A 19815-nucleotide genomic window follows, 5' to 3' on the forward strand; every position below is an offset into this window, starting at 1 on the left:
AGCACTCGGTTATCTGTTAAGCGCAGACTACTTTCTGTCACCAAATTGTACGATGACTCAGGAGCGATGCAACTCTGTGTGCCGAAACGCCCAAATGGGCGTAACGTGCCCAAACACACTAGACAAGATTTTGCCTTGGCACAAAAATGAAGTTGCGCCCGGTATTGTGCCAACCGTACGGGTCTACTAAGGGGGTCAGATGTTCAAAAACATGTCTGGCAAATGTATGAATTTTTGTTTTGTGCTACACATTGACAATTTTCATTAGATTTCTATTTCTTCCTCATTGGATCAATTAATTTTGTTTGCAATATTCTACTTCTTTATTAGCCTAATTAACCAAGAACGTAGCTGCTAGACCACTTGACAGTTCAACTAATCATTACGATACAGAGCCTATTAAACATACAAATTATGTGTCCTTAGGTTTCATGCAAGGCACAATATAAATTATTATACTGTCATCATATTCAATGATGAAGTACTGCACACAGATTCAATTATGTTTAGAAAATCTGTTTCATATCTCACCACAGAAGGTATCTGTTTCCCCCCTAAACTGGAATTTATCTTGTTCCAATTTCATAAGCTCCTGTCACCATGAGCCACAAAAGTCTTCGAGCTTATGTTTTCATAGACTGGGCAAATGTGAATTTCCCAAACAGCCATTCGAGACTTCAACAGCCAGGTGAAAGAAGACATTCTGAAGGAGATTAAACACATCTTATTATACTCTGACACTTAAGATAGTATGCGGTTGCAAATGTTTTCATATTTGTTGAAAAGCAATTTTTTTTAACAGAGCCCGAGTCATTTTCAATTATACTTTTTACCTAATATATTTTATTGTTCAAAATTTCAAATGTTCAATAGTGCTGAGAGTGTGGTTTAATAATTTTTGCTCTAAAGTCACTAATACAGTGACATTAAAAAAATAAGATATATAAATAGTTCATCATGTAACCGTATTTTCCGCACTAAAAGCTGCACTGGCTTATGAGGCGCACCTTCAATGAATGGCCTATTTTGTCATTTTATTCACATATTGCACGCACTGGACTATAAGGCACTATCTACAATGCATCCACTAGATGGAGCTACAGGTACGTCTTTGTCCGTCTCTGTGCCTTCTCTTCTTCCATTAGACTCGAGAGGCGTTCATGACCGCCTCCAAAAAACGTAAATTAACGATTACTTCAATGAAACTATGAAAATTGAAAATACTGTAATGCTTCAAAACAGAAAATCAAAAATAAATTCTGTAGCCCCGCGACAGAATTTATTTTGGCAGTTCCTTGTGCGTAGCTGTAACAGAACGATCAAATGTCAGTAAATTGGAGGCGACTGGACTGTCTCAGATGTGTTTGCTATTTATTCCTTTGTTGTGTACTGTATTCACAAACGAGGAAATCACAAAATAAATTCTGTAGTGGGCTATAGAATTTATTTTGTGATTTCTTGGCTTGATTTTCTGTTTTGATGCATTATTTTCAATCTTCGTAGTTTCATTGAAAGACTTTTCAGTGCGCCTTATAGTGCGGAAAATACGGTAATTTCTAGGAAAATATATTGTCCAAAAAAATGCATTTGTGTGACAGGCCTACCAACCACTGTTCAAGAAAATAGGTTTCAGAGACACAGCTTACTGTATATTAATTAAGGTTTACGAGCTCCCATTTGAGAAAAGCTTAACTTACATTTAAAGAAAAGAAGGCAGCAGGTCTAGGTGGCATGAGCTCTGAGATAATCAAGGCCTAAGTTAATGTACACCTCCAAACACTGTCATCTACAGAAATTCTCTCATGCCATCATCAGCCTCATCAAGGATGATGTTGACACAGGGAATGAGGAGTACTGACTCTGAACTTTGCGAACTGGTGTCAATGGAACCACCTTCCCCCACGGGGGCAGAAAATTTATCTCGATGTGGGTGAACATCCAGTGAAAGGTCATAAAGAGAGTGGCCTCCTACAAGTTACTTAAGAGTAAACGAGACTGGCCCATAAACACTCATGTGTGCAGATAAGAGGCCACAACAGACTCTACATTCTCAGAGGGCCCTCCTACATTCTATGACTCAATAGCCGTATCAGTCATTTTTCAGGCTGTTGCCGCAGCAGCATTTCAGCTGCTGACAGAGGAAACTGGGCAGGCTGGTAAGGAAGGCCAGTTGTGTCCTGGGGTTTTCCATTGATACATGGCAGGTGGTGGAGGAAAGGAAAATGGAAATAAATCTATCATCTTTGATGGACAATTAACTCACACCCAATGCAGGACACCAAAAAAAATCAATCGATAGTTTATTAAGTGACAGACTCGTTCACCTCAAATGTGTGACGGACTGCAGCTTCCTGCGGCCACCAGACTGCTCTAAACAGCTCACAAACAGCATTTCATGTAGTATTATTTCTTTTACTCGTACTCAGATACGTATAGCTGTATCATAAAATGCTGCAGCCTATTCTTTCTGTTTTTGTACACATTTGCATCTAAATATAGGGCAGCAGTGCCTAACCAGTTTGATCGTTGTCAACCGTTAGTCCCAATTACTGGTCCCAAGTCATCCGCAGGGATTGGAGGGGAATATGGAATTGTGTGCAATTAATGTGATATATTTTTGTGTTTGTGTTCACCACAGGTGTCAAAGTCAAGGCCCAAGGCCAGATCTGGCCCGCCACATCATTGTTTGTTGCCCGCAAAAGCAAATTAAGCATGTTAAGTTCCATGATGCTTGTTAAAGTTTGAACCAAAATTTCAAATTGTCAAGTCAAGTCAACTGTATTTATAGAGCACTTTCAAACAGCCATCGCTGCATACAAAGTGCTGTACATGGAGCAATTTAACATGCACAATAAACAGTAAGACAAATGTCATATGTAATCCACAATAACAGTCATTATTCTTGACTTCTGATTTTAAAACTAGTTATCCATCAATTTGTTGTGCGCTGTGTATGTAATATGTGGAGGTGATTTAAACATTTAGATGGTTTCCCAAAATTCATAACGGCCCTCCAAGGCAAACCGCAACTACAATGTGGCACCAGGGGCATCCTATCAGTTTCAGGTCCACAAAAAGTATTTAAAAAACTAAAATAAAAAAATCGGTCATCTTTAACCTATGGTGGCTCATGACCTGCATCACAGGAAGTTGTGAGCGGTTGGCAGTCTGCAATTGAGGCAAGAGATCAGACATTCTCATTTCAAGTCTGTTTGATCTGCAATGCACCAACAGCATTGTCAAAAAATGGAAATCTGGAGCGCCACGAGCAGCATTTTAAAACAGTACCTCGAGCTACGATGGTGATGTTTCTGCACTTTACACGCGACAAAAGTGCATCTCTGCCTCCACACTGCGATAGGCGGTGATTTCTTTTTTTTTTTAATTCAGTATTGTCTTGTATCTAGTTAATTTTTCTATTTTGTTCATTTCCGGGTCTCTGTATGTGTGCACGCGTGCATGTGTCTCCATGCACATGCAGTAACGGGTCAAAAAACAGTTGGGCATTCCTGATGTATTCTCATTTTATAATATTCAGAATTTATCTTGACTGCTGATAATTAATTTAGCTCAGTCTCAACCGCTAATTGTATAGAGACTAGTAAATTATATGCATTTATTATTTTTGCTGCATACAATGCAAGGCTCGACAGAAGCCAGTTTGAAATTCAATTTAAGAGTTAGAATTAGCATTTTGGAAATATATCTAGACAAGAAAATAGCTTGCTGCTATGCATTTGAGAACTAAAAACTGGAGCTTATTTTAAAAAACACACAAAATTGCATGTTTGTTATTGAGTAAATAGTTTTATTTTTTTTCATGCATTCATAATTGGTCTTTAATCAAGCACAAATATTTTTTATCTGAATATTTGATAATTCGATAGAATGTTCAGTAGGATACTTGAATACAAAAATATTGCTGCTACTAACCACCTTGCTGCTGTTAAAAAAAAAAAAAAAAGTCCAGCAAGCCTTAGGTTTCTTCTGGATGGTGTTCAAATGTAAACACTTGGAGAACTGAGTACCCCATGTCTTATTTTCAAGGCAAAGCAGCATAACACTGCATTACAATTAGTGAAATGTCTTCAAGGTGCTCCTGTGATGAACCAAATAACATCCTAAGACTCCTATCACACATATTAGGAAAGAAAGACACTTTCACATCATGAAAACCAAACCATCCAACTGAACTGAAGGTCATTTTTTATGACTATTATTATTATCTCAGCAAGGAATAGTAATTTACACTAATTCACCACTGTTGCTAAAATGTACATCAGAGCGCTTTGTTTAAAGGGTCTAGAAACGCTGCTCATCAGAAGCAGCAATATCTGACCACAGGCCTGAGACAGCATGTCTCAAGTGATGCTTCTGAGAGAAGATATACAGGCCAATAACTCGCGTGCCCACATGCATTTTTAGTAATCATGCATGGTGGCAAAGAAGGAAAGATTGCGCATTCTCTCTTTCAAGCATTTTACCTGAACAATGAGAACAAAAAAAAACCCCATAACCTGATTAAAATTTCATTTGAGAGCTGGTTGACTCTGGCCAGGAAATCCAATACTTGTACTAGATTCTGCACCATTGGGAAGTCAAAACCCCACTGCTTCAGCGGTTTCTGTTCTAGCAAAGCATGGAAACGAATATTAATTACAGCTTCAAAATCTTGCTGCCTACATAACAAGACTAATGGTTTTCTGCAGGGGAAATGGAACACTGGGGTGAGCATCTATATACATAGCTGTATGTGACTTTTACATCTCTTGTACGCTGAATAATTCATATTTACATGTAATTGTAGTAGCTGCGGTTTTAAAAAGCCAGTCAGGATTACAAGAACAGAAAGTGATAATTTCCTTAAAATTGCAGCTTGATTTTATAATCCAATTTACAAAGCACCATTACCACAGTGACCAAGCATCTTTGACTTCAGTTGTCTAATAGAAGGTCCACCCAAAAGACATCACCAGAATTAGTGTAAATGACACTGAAAACAGTGTTAGTGCAGTATTTGCACTTTTGTTGCACAATTTAAATGATAGCCATTGCGCCCTATGAGACAGCATGGTATAATTACAGAATGGTGTTATTAGGGTATATTTTCATACATTCCCATTGTTTTCAGTGTGGAATAAATGAATTTACCATGGTCAGCTTGTTAACAAACGCTGTGAATGGAGGAGAGAACGTTCAAAGTAGCATGACCACATTTGTTAGCGTAAACACAAACAAATTCTCTGATGGATGAAAAACGTGTATGGCCTCATTACTCATGTTAGCATGCCCGACTTTGACACGTGTACATGCGTCAGTGCAGATGAGACACTTGAGCCATGAACACATCATACTGTTCAACCTGCAGTTCAGGGCCAACATGGAGGCTGAAACAGCAAACAGGCAAAAACACTTCTGGGTGTCATTAGCACACAGACCAGTGCAGAAATAACAGCCAAACCGAAGCATAGTTAAGCTAACCTAATGAGCACAGCTTGGCGTCATGGGAACAAGTATATGAAATGAGACAAGAGGAGGAAAGTAATGAAAGGACGGACAGACAGGCATCACATCAAGCCTCAGATCTGCCCGTACCTGTGTGCAAGTTGATCCTGAATGCGGTCAGCACGGCAGGACCATCTTAAGAGAGCAGATATAAGCATTAGAAACTCGTCTTATGCTGTCAGTAAAAAGTAAAACCTTTTAACTGCTGGTGGACATCTGACCAGGTTCTCACTTGTAATAGTGCCTCAGGTAAGCTTGGATAATTAAAAGAAGAAAAACAGTTGAATTGTTTTATCGCCTACAGGAATTGGATCAGGACTGTAGTGAAAAACCTACATAATTCAACCTGAAAAGGAGACAGACCAAGACTCAATCTCCTGACTATAACACAATCCATTCCATGATGCTGGTCCACTTCCATCCATCCATCCATCCACCCACCGATCCATCCATTTTCTGATCCGCTTATCCTCATAAGGGTCACGGGGCATGCTGGAGCCTATCCCAGCTGTCTTCGAGCAGTAGGCGGAGGACACCCGGAACTGGTTGCCAGGCCATCGCAGGGCACACATAGACAAAGAACCATCTGCGCTCACACTTATATCTATAGGCAATTTAGAGTATTCCGATAACGTGCCAGGCATGTTTTTAATATGTGGGAAGAAACCGGAGTACCCGACGAAAACCCACAGAGGCACGGGGAAACATGCAAACTCCACAAGGAATCAAACCCTGCACCTCTACACTGTGAGGTTGATCACCGGGCCGTCCTGCTGTTCCACTTCCAATTGCTGTAAATTCATTTAATTTACAGGCAACCTTTGAAGTTACATTTTAATATTTCTAACTTTCATAACAACTTGCAACTCACAACATGTTACAAAATGATGGTTCTCAATTTTTGTGTGGCATTTGTTTTTTCATTGAGCTGAATAATAAACGTTGCCTTGTTTTAGGCAGGCTGCGTGGGAGTCTGTCATTTATACAGTGTAGGCACCAATGACAGTTCATGCGTAGCTCCTTTTCAACTGCTGAATTTCATTTTTTTATATTTAGACAGTTGTTATTCCTCACACTTGAATAACCCCAGCTTGGCATTTTGTAACAGAAAAAGAGGGGAAGTAATACTGATTTGGAACAGATTTAACTTCCTCTAAGTCAGAGGTAATGACAGATATGCAAGAAATTCGCGTGTTGCGTTGTAGCACATGTGACATTAGTAAGATTTGTACGGAGGTTTAAATGGATCTGTCTTAAGTATGTGTGATTGAGCAATGAATGAGCCAAACGGGAAAACTGTGAAAAGTGAAAAACGAAAGTACAAAGCTCTTTCTTAAGAAAAATAGCTGTTTAAACATGAGTTTTCATGGAACCATTTCAATGAAGCCTCAATTCAGAAAGTTAACTCAAACACACCATTTTCAATGTACAGCTAAATAACAAGAGGGGAAAGCAGAAAGTGCAACCAAAGTACCCACAAAACATTTTCATCAGAATCAAGTATAATAATCACAGAGGCTTCATTGACAAGGGCATGAATCCCCAAGAAGTCATGTTCGACTTAGAGAGGACACAGTCTTATCTTTGCGAGACACAACCTACAAGCGTTGAAATAGCATGTCGATCGTGGTTGAAGACGTGATGTGTGTGAGGTCTACAGCTGTTTCCACGGAACGCTGGCAGATGCAGATTAGGTTCCATTATAATCACATTAGGAAGTCTTCACCCAATCATGCTGCTTTTCCACAAAGGTAACCGAGTTATCCATTTAGTATTATTTGCAGGCTTAAAGGTATACACCAGAGTTAGGGCCGGTATGTAGATACACAGTGTACCCCAGTGTATCACGAGTACGATGAATATTCTATCGTGTCACTTTTCTGCTACCGTTTCTTCCATCATTTGTCATCTGCAGCAAACTGCGTGGAATAAGAACATCAAAGACCTCTATATAAGCAGCATGTCCACATATCATCAGACAGTCACATGGAGCGCTCATCGAAGTCAGACAGCAACGAGCACAGATTTTGAAATTCGGTCCTTGTCCATTTCGGAGAAAATGTAAGATTTTTTTAAATGTGCCCCATGGTCGTATTTTCCACACTAAAAGGCACACTGGATTATGAGGTGCACCTTCAATGAATGGCCTAGTCTGTAAATGTTTTCATATATTGGACGCACCGCACTATAAGACGCAATCTACAATGCATTCACTAGATGGAGCTACGCGCAAGGAAATACAAACAGAACCGTAGCAATGCCACTCGAGTGAAGCGCGCCTCAGCAGTCCATAGTCCGCTGCTCTCTGCTGTACGCGCTCATGAGCGCGAGCACATACACACGAGGCAACCCACGTCTCAGATCAAAGAAGCTTTGAACAAACGACAACAGCTAAGATAGCTTAGCTGTTGAGTGGCGTTGCTACAGAACGATCAAATGTTAGTAAAACTTATTTAATAAAGCAGCGACACAGTTCACTTAACCAACAGCAAGTTATAACATTGACTCGTTAACATTGAACTCTCTTACCGCTAGTCTATTTCCGTGTTCAATTGCGTAACCCGATCGCCTTAAGTTTGAACTCTGCGTTGTAAGCATGTCTCGAGCAAGGAGCCATTTTGGGGGGTCGACATATTACCGTAATAACCATACAGAAGGCGCATCGGATTTTAAGGCACGCTGTGAGCTTTTAAGAAAATGGAAGTCTTTTAGGTGCGACTTTTAGTCTGGAAAATACGGTAATGTAATCCCACTTGAAACACGAAACATAGACATTTGCGGTGATAGTAGTTATTCATCCACGTACACGGTTCATTTATTATGCACGGCAATGATGTTACGTCATCATTTGTAGACATCTACGTTAAATGAGATCGAGAAGCAAAGTCTCCAATATCCTAAATATTTCTATCTCCTCCGGCATTGCCACTATATGAGATGGTAAAATGAACCCGTACATGCAGCACCAAATTCACTTCACTAAACATTGCGCAACGTAACATCATTTTTTTTTTTTGTGCACATCACTCGATGTCATGCTTTGTACGCATGCATGTCGATTCACAGACACGTTGGGTTCACACTAGAAGTTGCATTTGCTTTTGTAATGTGAACAAGGATATAAAAAGATTGGATTCAACAAAAAAATCTGAATAGGGCATCACGACCTACAATTTGAACAAAGCAATCGTGTGTATTTGAAAATATATTGTTGTATATCATTACTCTAATATAAAATGGCCTTCAGTGTGATGGAAGAGTTTTCCCATATCGCCCAGCACTAGTTACGAGCGGGTTATTTCAAAAATGAAATATTTTGATCGAAACACAAAACAATACTCTGCAGAATGCGGGACTGAGAATAAAGAGATGGCTTTTTATGTATGATTAAGTATCATGCCTCCATCACGAGGGTAATACAATTACAGGGTCAGTTGCCATGGCAACTCTTTGGCTCTGTTTCTACTCCAACTGGGAGATGACTTCATCTGGATGCAGATAGGGGAGTGAGATCAGCTTTGAAGGAAGCACACATGCGAGAAAAAAAAAATCAATAATGGCTATGAAGCATTGAAAAATGAAGCTAAGACGAGTTCACGTATCATGATTAAAGGACAGCAATTCCAAAGAGAGGCTGGGTTTTTCATTGAAGAGGCTGGTTAGGCCGATAGACAGTGTCGGCTCGCCCAGAAAGTAATACAAGCAAATGCTACGGGTGCCACCGCCGCCTTCAGGGGGCACCGTGCAATCCGGGAAAAAAACTATTCACCTTCATTGTAATTACATTAAAAGGAGTTCACTCTTAAAATGAACACAGTGACATATTAACAGGTAAACCAATGAACCATATATCAACATTTTAGGGTCATGACAGTTCGGGTGTATGTTCTCAACTAATATGTACAGAAACATATATTTGTTTTCTTTCACATTTTAAATTGTGAGGATACATGCTTCAAATAATGGATGGCTGGATGTTATCTTCTAAATTCAACACACTGGTTAAAAACAATGCTATTCGATTTATTTTGCAATCGTATGTAAATTTGCTGATGAGCAGACTTCATGGTTAGCATTGCTTGTAGAATGCAACCTGTCGAACATCCATTCAGGAAAACAATTCACATTTCGACTAAATTGGTCTCACACAAAAACCCAGATATCACAAACCACACAGAATGGTACCGGTGTGGGGGAAAAAGAACACACGACAACATGACCAAAAACAATAAAACATTGTGTAAGTAGCAAATAGAGGTTTTATCGAAGAGATGAAGTAAATCTGTATTATTTCCTCAGCAACAAGTTGATTCCAGTCAGGATCTCTTTTAGCAGATTCCAAGTTAGCATCACCAAATGGATTGTGTTCAACATTTAAGGTATTACTGTACGACATTAGTCCGTCAGTCATGTCTATAAATCCATGTTTGGGCAGCTGTGAACAAGGTACAATTGTCAAAACAGAGCCGGAGGAAAGCGAAGACAGACGTCTTCCTCCCCTTTCACATGCGGCTGAAGGCCTGCTCTGATAAGCGCCTCAACAAATCCACTGCGCAACAAGTGCAGTCTATCAACCCACAACAGACCCAAAGTAAACTGACAACTCTTTATTAGGCGCTCATCGATAAATGCAATTTAGTGTTGGGAACAAGTTCAGGTCTCTATTTATTGCAGTTCAAGCAGCAAATTTAGCATGCGCCAGACTGTTATTTGTTCCCAGTGCTAGTAACGATACAGTAGTTAACAATATGAAACAAATCCAATTATGAAGTCAAACCATAAGAACTAAAAATAACGCTTCAGTATTGAACGAGATCACGAGATTATAATGGGCTTGGTTTGGAAGACCAAACAAAAAGCACTCAAACTCCTTCAATTGTTCCAATCTCTCTGCTTGGAGACAAACCAAATACTGAACTTTATATAACATATTTCATTTAACATAACATGTATGATTCATTTGACAGTCCTGTATTGTGCATGGTATTCATTTTCTTTGGTCTGTTAAAACATTTTACAATGTATCGATCTATTTGTAGTGATGATGAGACCTATACCCAATATTTCCAACAAGATGATACAAGATCAAGTAGCCCGCATGGGGATTTGAGAGCATTTTGGTTGATATAATCAAGACATGGATCGTTTTAAAGAAAGAAAGAAAAGAAAGAAAGAAAATCTTTATTAGTCTCGCAATGGAGAAATTCCCAATTCACAGCAGCAAAGTTATGAAAGGAAGAAGTAGAACAACAAAATATAGGAGCTGCTGGAAAGGCAGCCACTCTCGCGGCGCCATTTTGAAGTCAAAATAACAAAAATAACACAACACAACACATAGGACACAGACAGTCGTGCAATCTTCACCACTTTTCTGCATACACTTTGTTGTCTGAAGCAGTTATAGATGAAAGAGGAGAGGATCAAAGTGTCCTTTCACCAGTGGGTCAGAGACGTCATGCTGAAAATGTGCACACGTCTGCTACAAGCTAAGTTTTGAAAGCAAACACGAAGCTGTAGCGTCCATTGACGAAAAGAGATGAGTTCACTTCTCCTGTCCCACGTAATCCGCTTCAAACTCCAAGCCGCGACTCCCAGTTCCAAATCCGCATCGGCACTCCGCGCTAACGCTCCTTTCTTCTCATCGTCGGCTCCTCAAGCCTTACATCCATCCAGCCGCAGACCGTTCAACAGCACCGATCTCTCCGCTGAACAAAGCGGGGCTATGAAAAATGCTGCCCATTACAGGCGCAAGACACAAGCGCCCCGGACTGTCCAGCAACGACAGTCAAATGGCGCCGACATTCCTCCCAGTCAAAAACAGTGCTGCCGAGAAGGCGCAACCACCAAGCACAGAGTCTCCTCCTTGATGAATGTCGTGGCCAAAAAATGCTGAAAAAAGTCCACATTAGGTCCACACGACGTAAACAACACAAAGTGACAAAACAAACACAAAAACAACAAAAAAAAGCAAGGCTCATGAGAGCACTTGCTGACGGCTGCCTACTCGGGCGCCATCTTGACTTCAAAAAAAAAAAAGAGAGGAGCTACCGTAATTTCTCGACAATAACACGCATTTTTTTTGTTGCACAAAAAGAAAACTCAAAAATTTGAAGGGGAGTTTTATACTCCTCTTATCCTCTTTCATCTATAACTGCTTCAGTCGACAACGTGTATGCTGGAAAGTGGTTAAGATTGCACGATTGTCTGTGTCGCATGTGTTGTTTTGTATTATTTTGTCATTTTTTTGTTAACTTTTCTTTTGATAGCGGCGCGGGCACCCGCAGCGGCTCCTCTTGTTTTATGGTGAGAGGGAAGAAATTTAATCTGTGCTGCATGTTACATGTTACATATACAGTACATTTGACAATAAACTTTTATCCAATCCAATCCAATCCAATGCATGGGTTTAGAGGAAAAAAATGAAGATTTGTCACATAACATATAATATAAATTAGGGGTGCCCAATACGTCGATCGTGATCAACTGGGATCCAGCGGACTGGTCCCAAGTCCAAGTCCACCGCGAGGGGTAGGGGGAGGAAGGGGGGTGGGGGGTGGTTGGTCGCTTCAAAAGTCAATCTTCTGTCAACTCAACTGTATTTATAGAGCACTTTCAAACAGCCATCGCTGCATACAAAGTGCTGTCAAAAAAGGTTGGCCACCCCTGGGAAAGCTGTTTGACCATTGAAAGGTGCTGGGATTTATTTATTTAAAAATTTAAATAAAGCCACATAATTCTGAAAACTAACAAAAAAAAAAGCAGAGAAACGTTTAAACATTTATAATAATAATAATACATTTTATTTAGAAGTGCCTTTCAAAACATTCAAGGCCACTTTACAATCAAGAACAAGAAAGCCACCGATAAAATGATAAATAATTTAATATGCTTTCCACAAAAAATATGGAAAGAAAGAAAATAGAGGTGGGAGAATGATGTTTTTTTTATAAATACAATGTAAAATATTGAAAGAAAAAAAATCTTCAAATATATTCTGAATCCACTTGTGTCAAACGAGTATGCGGGGGTTGACTGTACGATGTTATTTGTGGTGGTTTTGGCATAATTCTCCCATGAAACTTAGGACCAATTGTGATGTTCCAAACAGGTTTTTGCCCAACATCATGATTTACCGGTACTTCATTGTTTATCCACCCAGCCTCGCATCGTCTCGAGAAGCATGCTCAGTACATGATAATCACAAACGATAATAACATACATAATAAAATAAGACTCTAAGCATGAGAGCATGAAACTAGAGGTGTGGGTGCTTCGAGTGGAGAAGATGAGAGGCTCCACCTTCTACTCTGACAGTAAAAAAAAAAATAAAAATTGAACATGTCTAGTTAATCTGGTGACTGGTTATTGTGCTGCTTTGGCTGCTAAATACTATCTTGGTTCACAGTTCAACAGCTGTAAACAAGTCAATACACTCACCAGATAGGCTAAACTCCTCGCTCCCAATTCTCCAAGCCTGCACCTTTGTGGCTCGGTCCCGGCCAGTATTAGAAGCAGGCTATGTTACATAACTCTTGGTGCTCACAGACCGCAATGATGTTGTCCACGATTGTTTATTTCACCGCATTGCATGTGTGTGTGTGTGTGTGTGTGTGTGTGTGTGTGTGTGCGTGCGTGTGTTCATGTGAGTGTAAGACGGTAAGTACATTCTCAACGCCGATTGACTTTCGGCAACGCAACACAGTGAAAAGTTCACCTTTTCAAATGGTAGCACCCCCCCCCCCCCAAGGAAAACACATCCACCTATTCCCAGCTATCTGCACAAACTGCATTGGACTTTATATGCAACACAAAAGTTTAACTTGTGTTTGGTTTGACTACAGTATCAGACTCCCTGACTTCTGCATCACACAAACATCATTTTTGCTGCTCACCAAACTTCAGGTCGAGGATCAAGTCAACTGCCGTAAATAGAAACAAAATTGTATTTAGCCGATGTCATGTTCTATACAGAAGTTGGTTCCCTAGAGGACGAAAAGTACTTTCCAAAGCAAGCCTTTGTTGCCCTTTGCAATGCCGAGTCGTCTTTGTGACATCCCGGCACATATCTTGTCTGGAAATGAGAAATCCCAACGAGCAAATTATTTATGTAGATAATACTTCACTTTTTGAGCATGTATACCAGCAACTTGGAGGAAATATAATAAATGAGTACATCTGAAAATCAGATTTTAAAGGGAGCTCTAATATTGAAGTGTGTGTTATTCTCAAGAAATCATGATGAAACCTTGGGTTTATTTTTTAAAAAACTGTTTTTAAATTAGGAACAATTATTCTCGAATACATATTACTGCTCTTCTGTGGTCATATCAGCTCATTGTGAACTCTTGGGTAAATATGTGTTATTTGTGAATGCTTAGAAGGTAATCCTAATTTAGCAGAGACATAATGATGACTGAAACAGCACAATCCTCTGTTAATGCCTAGAACTTTGTGAAGTGCAAGCTCGTCATTCTCCATGGACCATCAGGGAGAAATAATGGTAAAACAATTCATTTTCGTCAAGCAAAGCATCTGAAAGCAAATCACTGGGTAAAGTAAATGTCCATAATGGACTCTGGTGGAGATTGTTTAAAACCACACTCAAAGTGGTTTGGAGTTTGGTTAAAACACACTGATGACTGACCGTCACTGAAGAAGAAATCCCGTGAAATATGGAGAGAAAAAATAACCTTTTTCTCAAGTTTGAAGTACATTAGATTATCTAATGGCCAACCTAAATCTGTGCTTTAGTGATGGAAACACCTTCCAAGGTGAGTTTGTTTTGAAATGACACACACTGAATCAACAATAAAAATAGTAACAGAGAACCAGTGTAAATTCTACTCCAGTATGTTTTCCGAGTATTTGCATAATATCATCAAGAATAGCCTCTGCTCAGAGAAAGCACAAAGTACACGTGGACGACTCTGTAAACACGTTTGCATAGAAATGAATATTTGGAAGTTTAAAACAACATGAGTTGTTGTTTATGAAGCTACCGTTTGCTTAAAACGGCCACGTTATAAAGTCGGCTCATGTATATTTATCGACGGTTGACTTATTTAGTGAGTGATTGCTTTCATACGGGGTGGGCATACTGTCTTGACAAAAAAAATCAATGAAGTCCAAAGAGAAAAGAAGAAACGACGCGGACGCACGAACAAATGGGCCTACCTCCAGTGTGAACGTCTCCGGCGCTTTGCAGCTCGATCAAAGTTTCATCCTTTGCCTTGCCCGTTATTTTCCTCATTGCGATCAAACGTGTGTTCAGTCAGAGCGGCTGCGACGGGGAGGCACGGACTGGTGATGCCGCTGTGGCACTGTCGGATCAACCAAATCACCACCATGTACGCACACCGTCAGCAAAAGAACGGCGGTAGCATCTTTTACACGTTTTCAAAGAAGCCCGATGGAAGTGATCCCCTGCTTGCTACCAGACGCTTGCCTGAGTAATGAAGGTACTCATAAAAGGGGAGTGGCAAAGACGCTTTTCATCGGCTCAATGGACCTCTGCGTGAACGTGAGCAAGAACAGAGAGCGAACGTGAGCGTGAAACAGCCTACATGCAAGAGGGAGTGGGAATTCTAAAGTGGTTGTGGCACAGGTTAAATACGACAAAAAATGGTAAAAAACGATAAGGGAATACTTGTGGTACCACGTGGTGCTGACTGCAGGATGGTAATTTGTGTACAATAACGATACCTTGTGGCTCAGACGGGTAGTGCATCATATTTTCTGATTTCAGCGACACCCAGCATACACACTTTTACTGGCTGGATATGTTCTTGCAAAGTGTAATGTTTTTTTAAGAGTCGACTTCTCGAAATCGCAATAATAAAATATTAGCATTGTGCAATTGTGGTCGCACATTTTTTGTTTTGACCTTTAATGTATTTTTAATACATTTGACCTTTAATCTATTATGCGTCTTCAATTCTAAATACCATGTGCGCTCGTCTCCCTATTTAAGCCTCAGTGGGTGTCTGAAGCAAAAATATGGGGCCATTCCATCAATCCATTTTCAGAAGGAACCTCAGGACTATTCCAAGTCTTTTGACTGGAATTTTACATTTTATTTAGATGCATACATGTTTTTGCAATGTGGGAGAAACCCCATATGCTCAGCGAGAAAACGTCTCATGTCCAGGTCAGAGGCCGGAACACAAAACCTTTAATGTGTGTCTGTATTTCTCACGCACATCATGGAGAAATAAGCTGCTCACAGAGAAGAGTTTGTCCACCATTAGTTCCCTCCTAAAAGCTGAAGGAAACTCTGTCAGGAAGAGGTTGAAAAGATAAAAACGTCACAATGCAGTCAAGTGAGGATGCACGAAAATAGTACAGCCATACAAATCCATTACGAATGGGTAAATTGTTTAGGATCCCTTATTGCAGTTAGTTAACATGCACATATATTCTAAATGGCATAGAATTTTCAAATACAGTTTTCATCCATTTATTCATTCATTTCCCAAACCGCTTTATCCTCACTCGGGTCGCAGGGGGTGCTGGAGCCTATCCCAGCTGTCTTCGGGCAGTAGGCGGGGGACACCCTGAACCGGTTGCCAGCCAATCGCAGGGCACACACAGACCCAGGGACAATTTAAAGTGTTCAATCAGCCTGCCATGCATGTTTTTGGAATGTGGGAGGAAACCGGAGCACCCGGAGAAAACCCACGCAGGCAGGCCGGAGCTGGAATTGAACCCGGTACCTCTGCACTGTGAAGTCGACGTGCTAACCACTGGACTACCGGGCCGCCCAAATACAGTATTTTCACTCTAAATTCCTCAGATCCAAAAATGTCAAACCAGTCAGTTTAGAGACGTTTCAAATAGAGTTTTAAGAATTTCCAAAGATGAAGAAAAATGTCATTGTATTCTTTCAATGAAGTAGTGAAACGTGAAGCAAGGGAAATGAATTATTACCAGTATTTACAAGTATCTAAAATTACATTGCAAAATGGCAAAATTGGGGCAAACATTCTTTTTATTCAATATTTAATATCAACCTCAAAAATGTATATCACTCAAGAAAGGTTAGTGATATTTGACTTTCAGGTAAAATTTTCAGATTAAACCAAAATGCACCATAATTTCTACAGTCACAGGGTGTTTACAAAATATCATTGTTCAAAAGAAGAATTTCTGAGTTACTACAGTATGCCCAAGACAATTGGTAAAAAAAAAAATTTAAAATAAAATAAAAAAAATCAACATTTCAGCAATATATTCAGTCTGATATTGATTTTATACCTAACTGATTTGACAAAGTTTCACTTTTTTGTTGTTGTTGTTCTTAAAATCTTGAGAGCTTTTTGAAATGTGAACAGCACTAGGCGGGGTACACTTTGAACAGCTAGCCAGCCAATCACAGGGCACACATAGAAGAACACCCATTAGCTCTCACAATCGCACCTTGGGGCAATTTAAGAGCGTTCCTATTAACCGGAGTATCAGGAAGAACCCCACTCAGGCACGAGGAGAACATGCAAACTCAACACAGAAAGGTCGGCGCTTAGAATCGAACCCCGCACCTGTGCATTTTGAGGTGAACGTGGTAACCGATCACCGCGCTCCCTATTCTCGGGAGCCGTCCGTATAGGTGACGAAACAGAAATATGAGAAACACGTCTTACTGGGAAGCGCTGTAATTCAAGAATACTGCAAAGTACAACAAAAAATAATTACGATTCTTTACTTTATATATCTCTGAAAATGCCAATCAAAACTCAATACTGTACTGTATTCCAGTAGACATACTGAACTACCTTTTTAAAAAAAGCAGTATTTGCATAGATTTCTGCCCGCTAGAGGGCAGTACAGTATTGTTCAACGGGCGCTGCTTTGTTCCCAATGACTGGGAGAGTTCCTTGTTTAGGTGAGGTTCACTCACGCTGAACCATTTGGCTTTAAGCAAAACTCACCCACATCGACAGTTAATATTTTGCCTTTTATTACCTTTTAAAATCCTTCAAGCTCCCACTCGGTTTCTTTTGTTAAACTAAATTGCGTGTATGTTCTTGGTTTCCAAAGGGAAACAATGGAATATATTTTGTTATTCATAAAATAATGATGTGGCCAATCAATGTCAGCTGAATAGCCAAATTATCGTGACGATTTTATTCGAAAATAAGAGTCTGAAGTGATAGTATTTATAATTACTGTTACTATGTGTGAATTTTTACCGAATCATTGTATTTTCTTCGCATTGTATCTAAAAAATAATTATTTGTTGGCATTTACAAACCGTTTCTAAGTGTACTCGACTCTTTTGTTCCATGTGTACACATGCATTGACTGTGTTGTTGCGTGTGTGTGTGTGTTTTGGGGGAGACAAGGAGAGAGAGAGAGAGAGCATGCAGGATCGGTTCCAGTAGAGTGAATGAAGAAGAGAGGAGGCGAGGGATGCTGACAGATTACTGATAGATGGTTGGAATGACGAACGCTTATTCGACCCCAATGTGCCACCGAACAGTAGCTCCGTAGGTCGGAACATGTAGCCGAAGATTTCTTCACCTCATCGATTAACTTCGCGTTGTGCAAGTGCTGGATTAACTGAGCGTTTTAAATGGCATCATCCAAGAGGCGCTGCCGCCTTGTTCAATGTTTTTTGGGTATCCTGCTAAATGCTTGCATGGGTAAGTGGCATCAATCTCCTCATCATTGCGGTGTGCGGTTGCTTGAATAACGTCTAATCAGCTCCTCTGCGGCTTAATTGACGCATGTTTGAATGAGTGCGATGGTGAATTTGGACTCTGGCCGCAGTCTGTGCTTTGGCCGTGGATGGCACTTTGCAGACAAAGTGGAGCAGCACTGTGGACTGTGGGAAGGCTGGATCAGAGCGGCATCTGCTGTAGAATATGCAACCAGTGCCTCGCAATGTAGTAAAAATTCAACTTTTCTCATTTGTGCAGAGACCTTTCCGCTGGTTGCTGGTGCGTATAGTTGCACTTCAACCACGCGCAGCGTTGTGAGGCAAAGTTTTTCGGTTGTTTTGACGTGAGAAAGTTCCATAAAGCACAGTGTTAGTTTGTATAAGTGGAACGTATTTTCCCCATATTACAGTATCCGTGGCTGTATCAACTGTTTCCAAGTAATTATTCGCCACTCACTGGCAATATTACAAATTGAGCTCTCAAAGGAAAAGCGGCAGCAAACTCATTACATTGTGTAATGATAATGATAAGAAAGTTAATGAGTCATTATTGGTCCGGTCCAAATGGCAATGATCCTGCTGGGGAAATTATTTGTACATATTAAATGTCAAGACTGTTTCGCTCCTCCTGATCGAATTGCCTTTTTGTGTGGCTTTTGTTCACTGTGACAGACAGTTTCTGCCTAATGTGAGGGCCCCCAAACTCACAGGGGGATAGTGAAGATATGTCGCACAGGGAGCCACGACAGCATGGCTGGAATCATAAATTCATAACCTGCTTTGTCAGGGAATTGGGAAACATCAGAGTCACAGTTCAGGTTTTGTTTCATTCAAATGTAGGCAATACGTTAAATAACTAAAGCCGTGCTTCTCTGTCTTTGAAAATAGATTTCGTTTTGATGATGGACCTTGTGAGGATATTTCAATAGAGTTGAGAAGAAGCAATAAAATGATAACCTGAGTATATTATATCTGTGGTTGGCACTGCTAGAGCTCATTCAGAAAATATCATGACACGACCACCAAAACCTTACTACTGTACTGTGGGGAAAAAAAAGAGTGTTGGATTCACATAAAAATTGTATGGATATTAGTTGCAGACTTTAACATCGTGTTTCCCCAACATGACTATGGTTTCGTTTTGCACAAAAGTCATGTTGAAACATGATTTAAATGCGAGCTACCAGTATCCATACTTTTAAATGTAAATCCAACAGAGACATTTTTCAGTGTATGAACACTTTAAATATGTCGGTGTCGTAGTTTAAGTTTTAGCAACACTTCCCAGATGATCTGGGGTGGGGGTGTGGGGGAGGGGCTTAGGATGAAAGTGTATAAGATTAAGCAGGCTAATTTTACAAGACGACACATGGAGTCTTTCTTAGCAATTTCAAGTCAACTTTACGCTCCAATTACACGTCATGTCAGAGTACTCCAAACTGTACAGTTGTAAGTATATACGGTAGGTAGCCAGAATGGAATGGTATTGATTTCTAAATCACAAAACATAATTTTGGGAGCTATCTGCACTATTTGCACTTTGTTTTTGATGACCGGATGTGAAAGAAATTGTTCTGTGGGGGCTCAGTTCGCAGTCGCTGTTTATGTCATTTAGTAACACAGAGTAGCTTCTGTCAACTCTGAAAGTAGTCGTT

General features: G+C 40.1%; 2 protein-coding genes across 3 annotated transcripts in view; one reads left to right on the forward strand and one right to left on the reverse strand.

Annotated features, from left to right (window-relative positions):
- The window catches only part of ano5b (anoctamin 5b), a 34974-nt gene extending 19897 nt beyond the window's left edge, over positions 1-15077 (reverse strand). The window contains exons 1-2 of one of the 2 annotated variants that reach the window (XM_086106566.1): positions 14680-15077; positions 5596-5640 (exon numbers count right to left, since the gene is read on the reverse strand). In XM_086106566.1, the coding sequence (XP_085962692.1) occupies positions 5596-5640; positions 14680-14755 (121 nt within the window). In that variant the 5' untranslated portion in view covers positions 14756-15077. The remainder of the gene's footprint in view (positions 1-5595; positions 5641-14679) is intronic. The other variant, XM_086106567.1, reaches the window with a different exon arrangement.
- Positions 15078-17930: 2853 nt separating this feature from the next.
- igdcc3 (immunoglobulin superfamily, DCC subclass, member 3) overlaps positions 17931-19815 on the forward strand; it is a 75559-nt gene continuing 73674 nt past the window's right edge. Inside the window, exon 1 of the mRNA XM_086108176.1 lies at positions 17931-18143. Within this exon, the coding sequence (XP_085964302.1) occupies positions 18074-18143 (70 nt within the window). The 5' untranslated portion in view covers positions 17931-18073. The remainder of the gene's footprint in view (positions 18144-19815) is intronic.

This window comes from Hippocampus guttulatus, chromosome 3 (genome assembly GCF_054856545.1).
Source record: "Hippocampus guttulatus isolate MCC_2025c chromosome 3, RoL_Hgut_1.0, whole genome shotgun sequence".
Lineage (NCBI taxonomy): Eukaryota > Metazoa > Chordata > Actinopteri > Syngnathiformes > Syngnathidae > Hippocampus > Hippocampus guttulatus.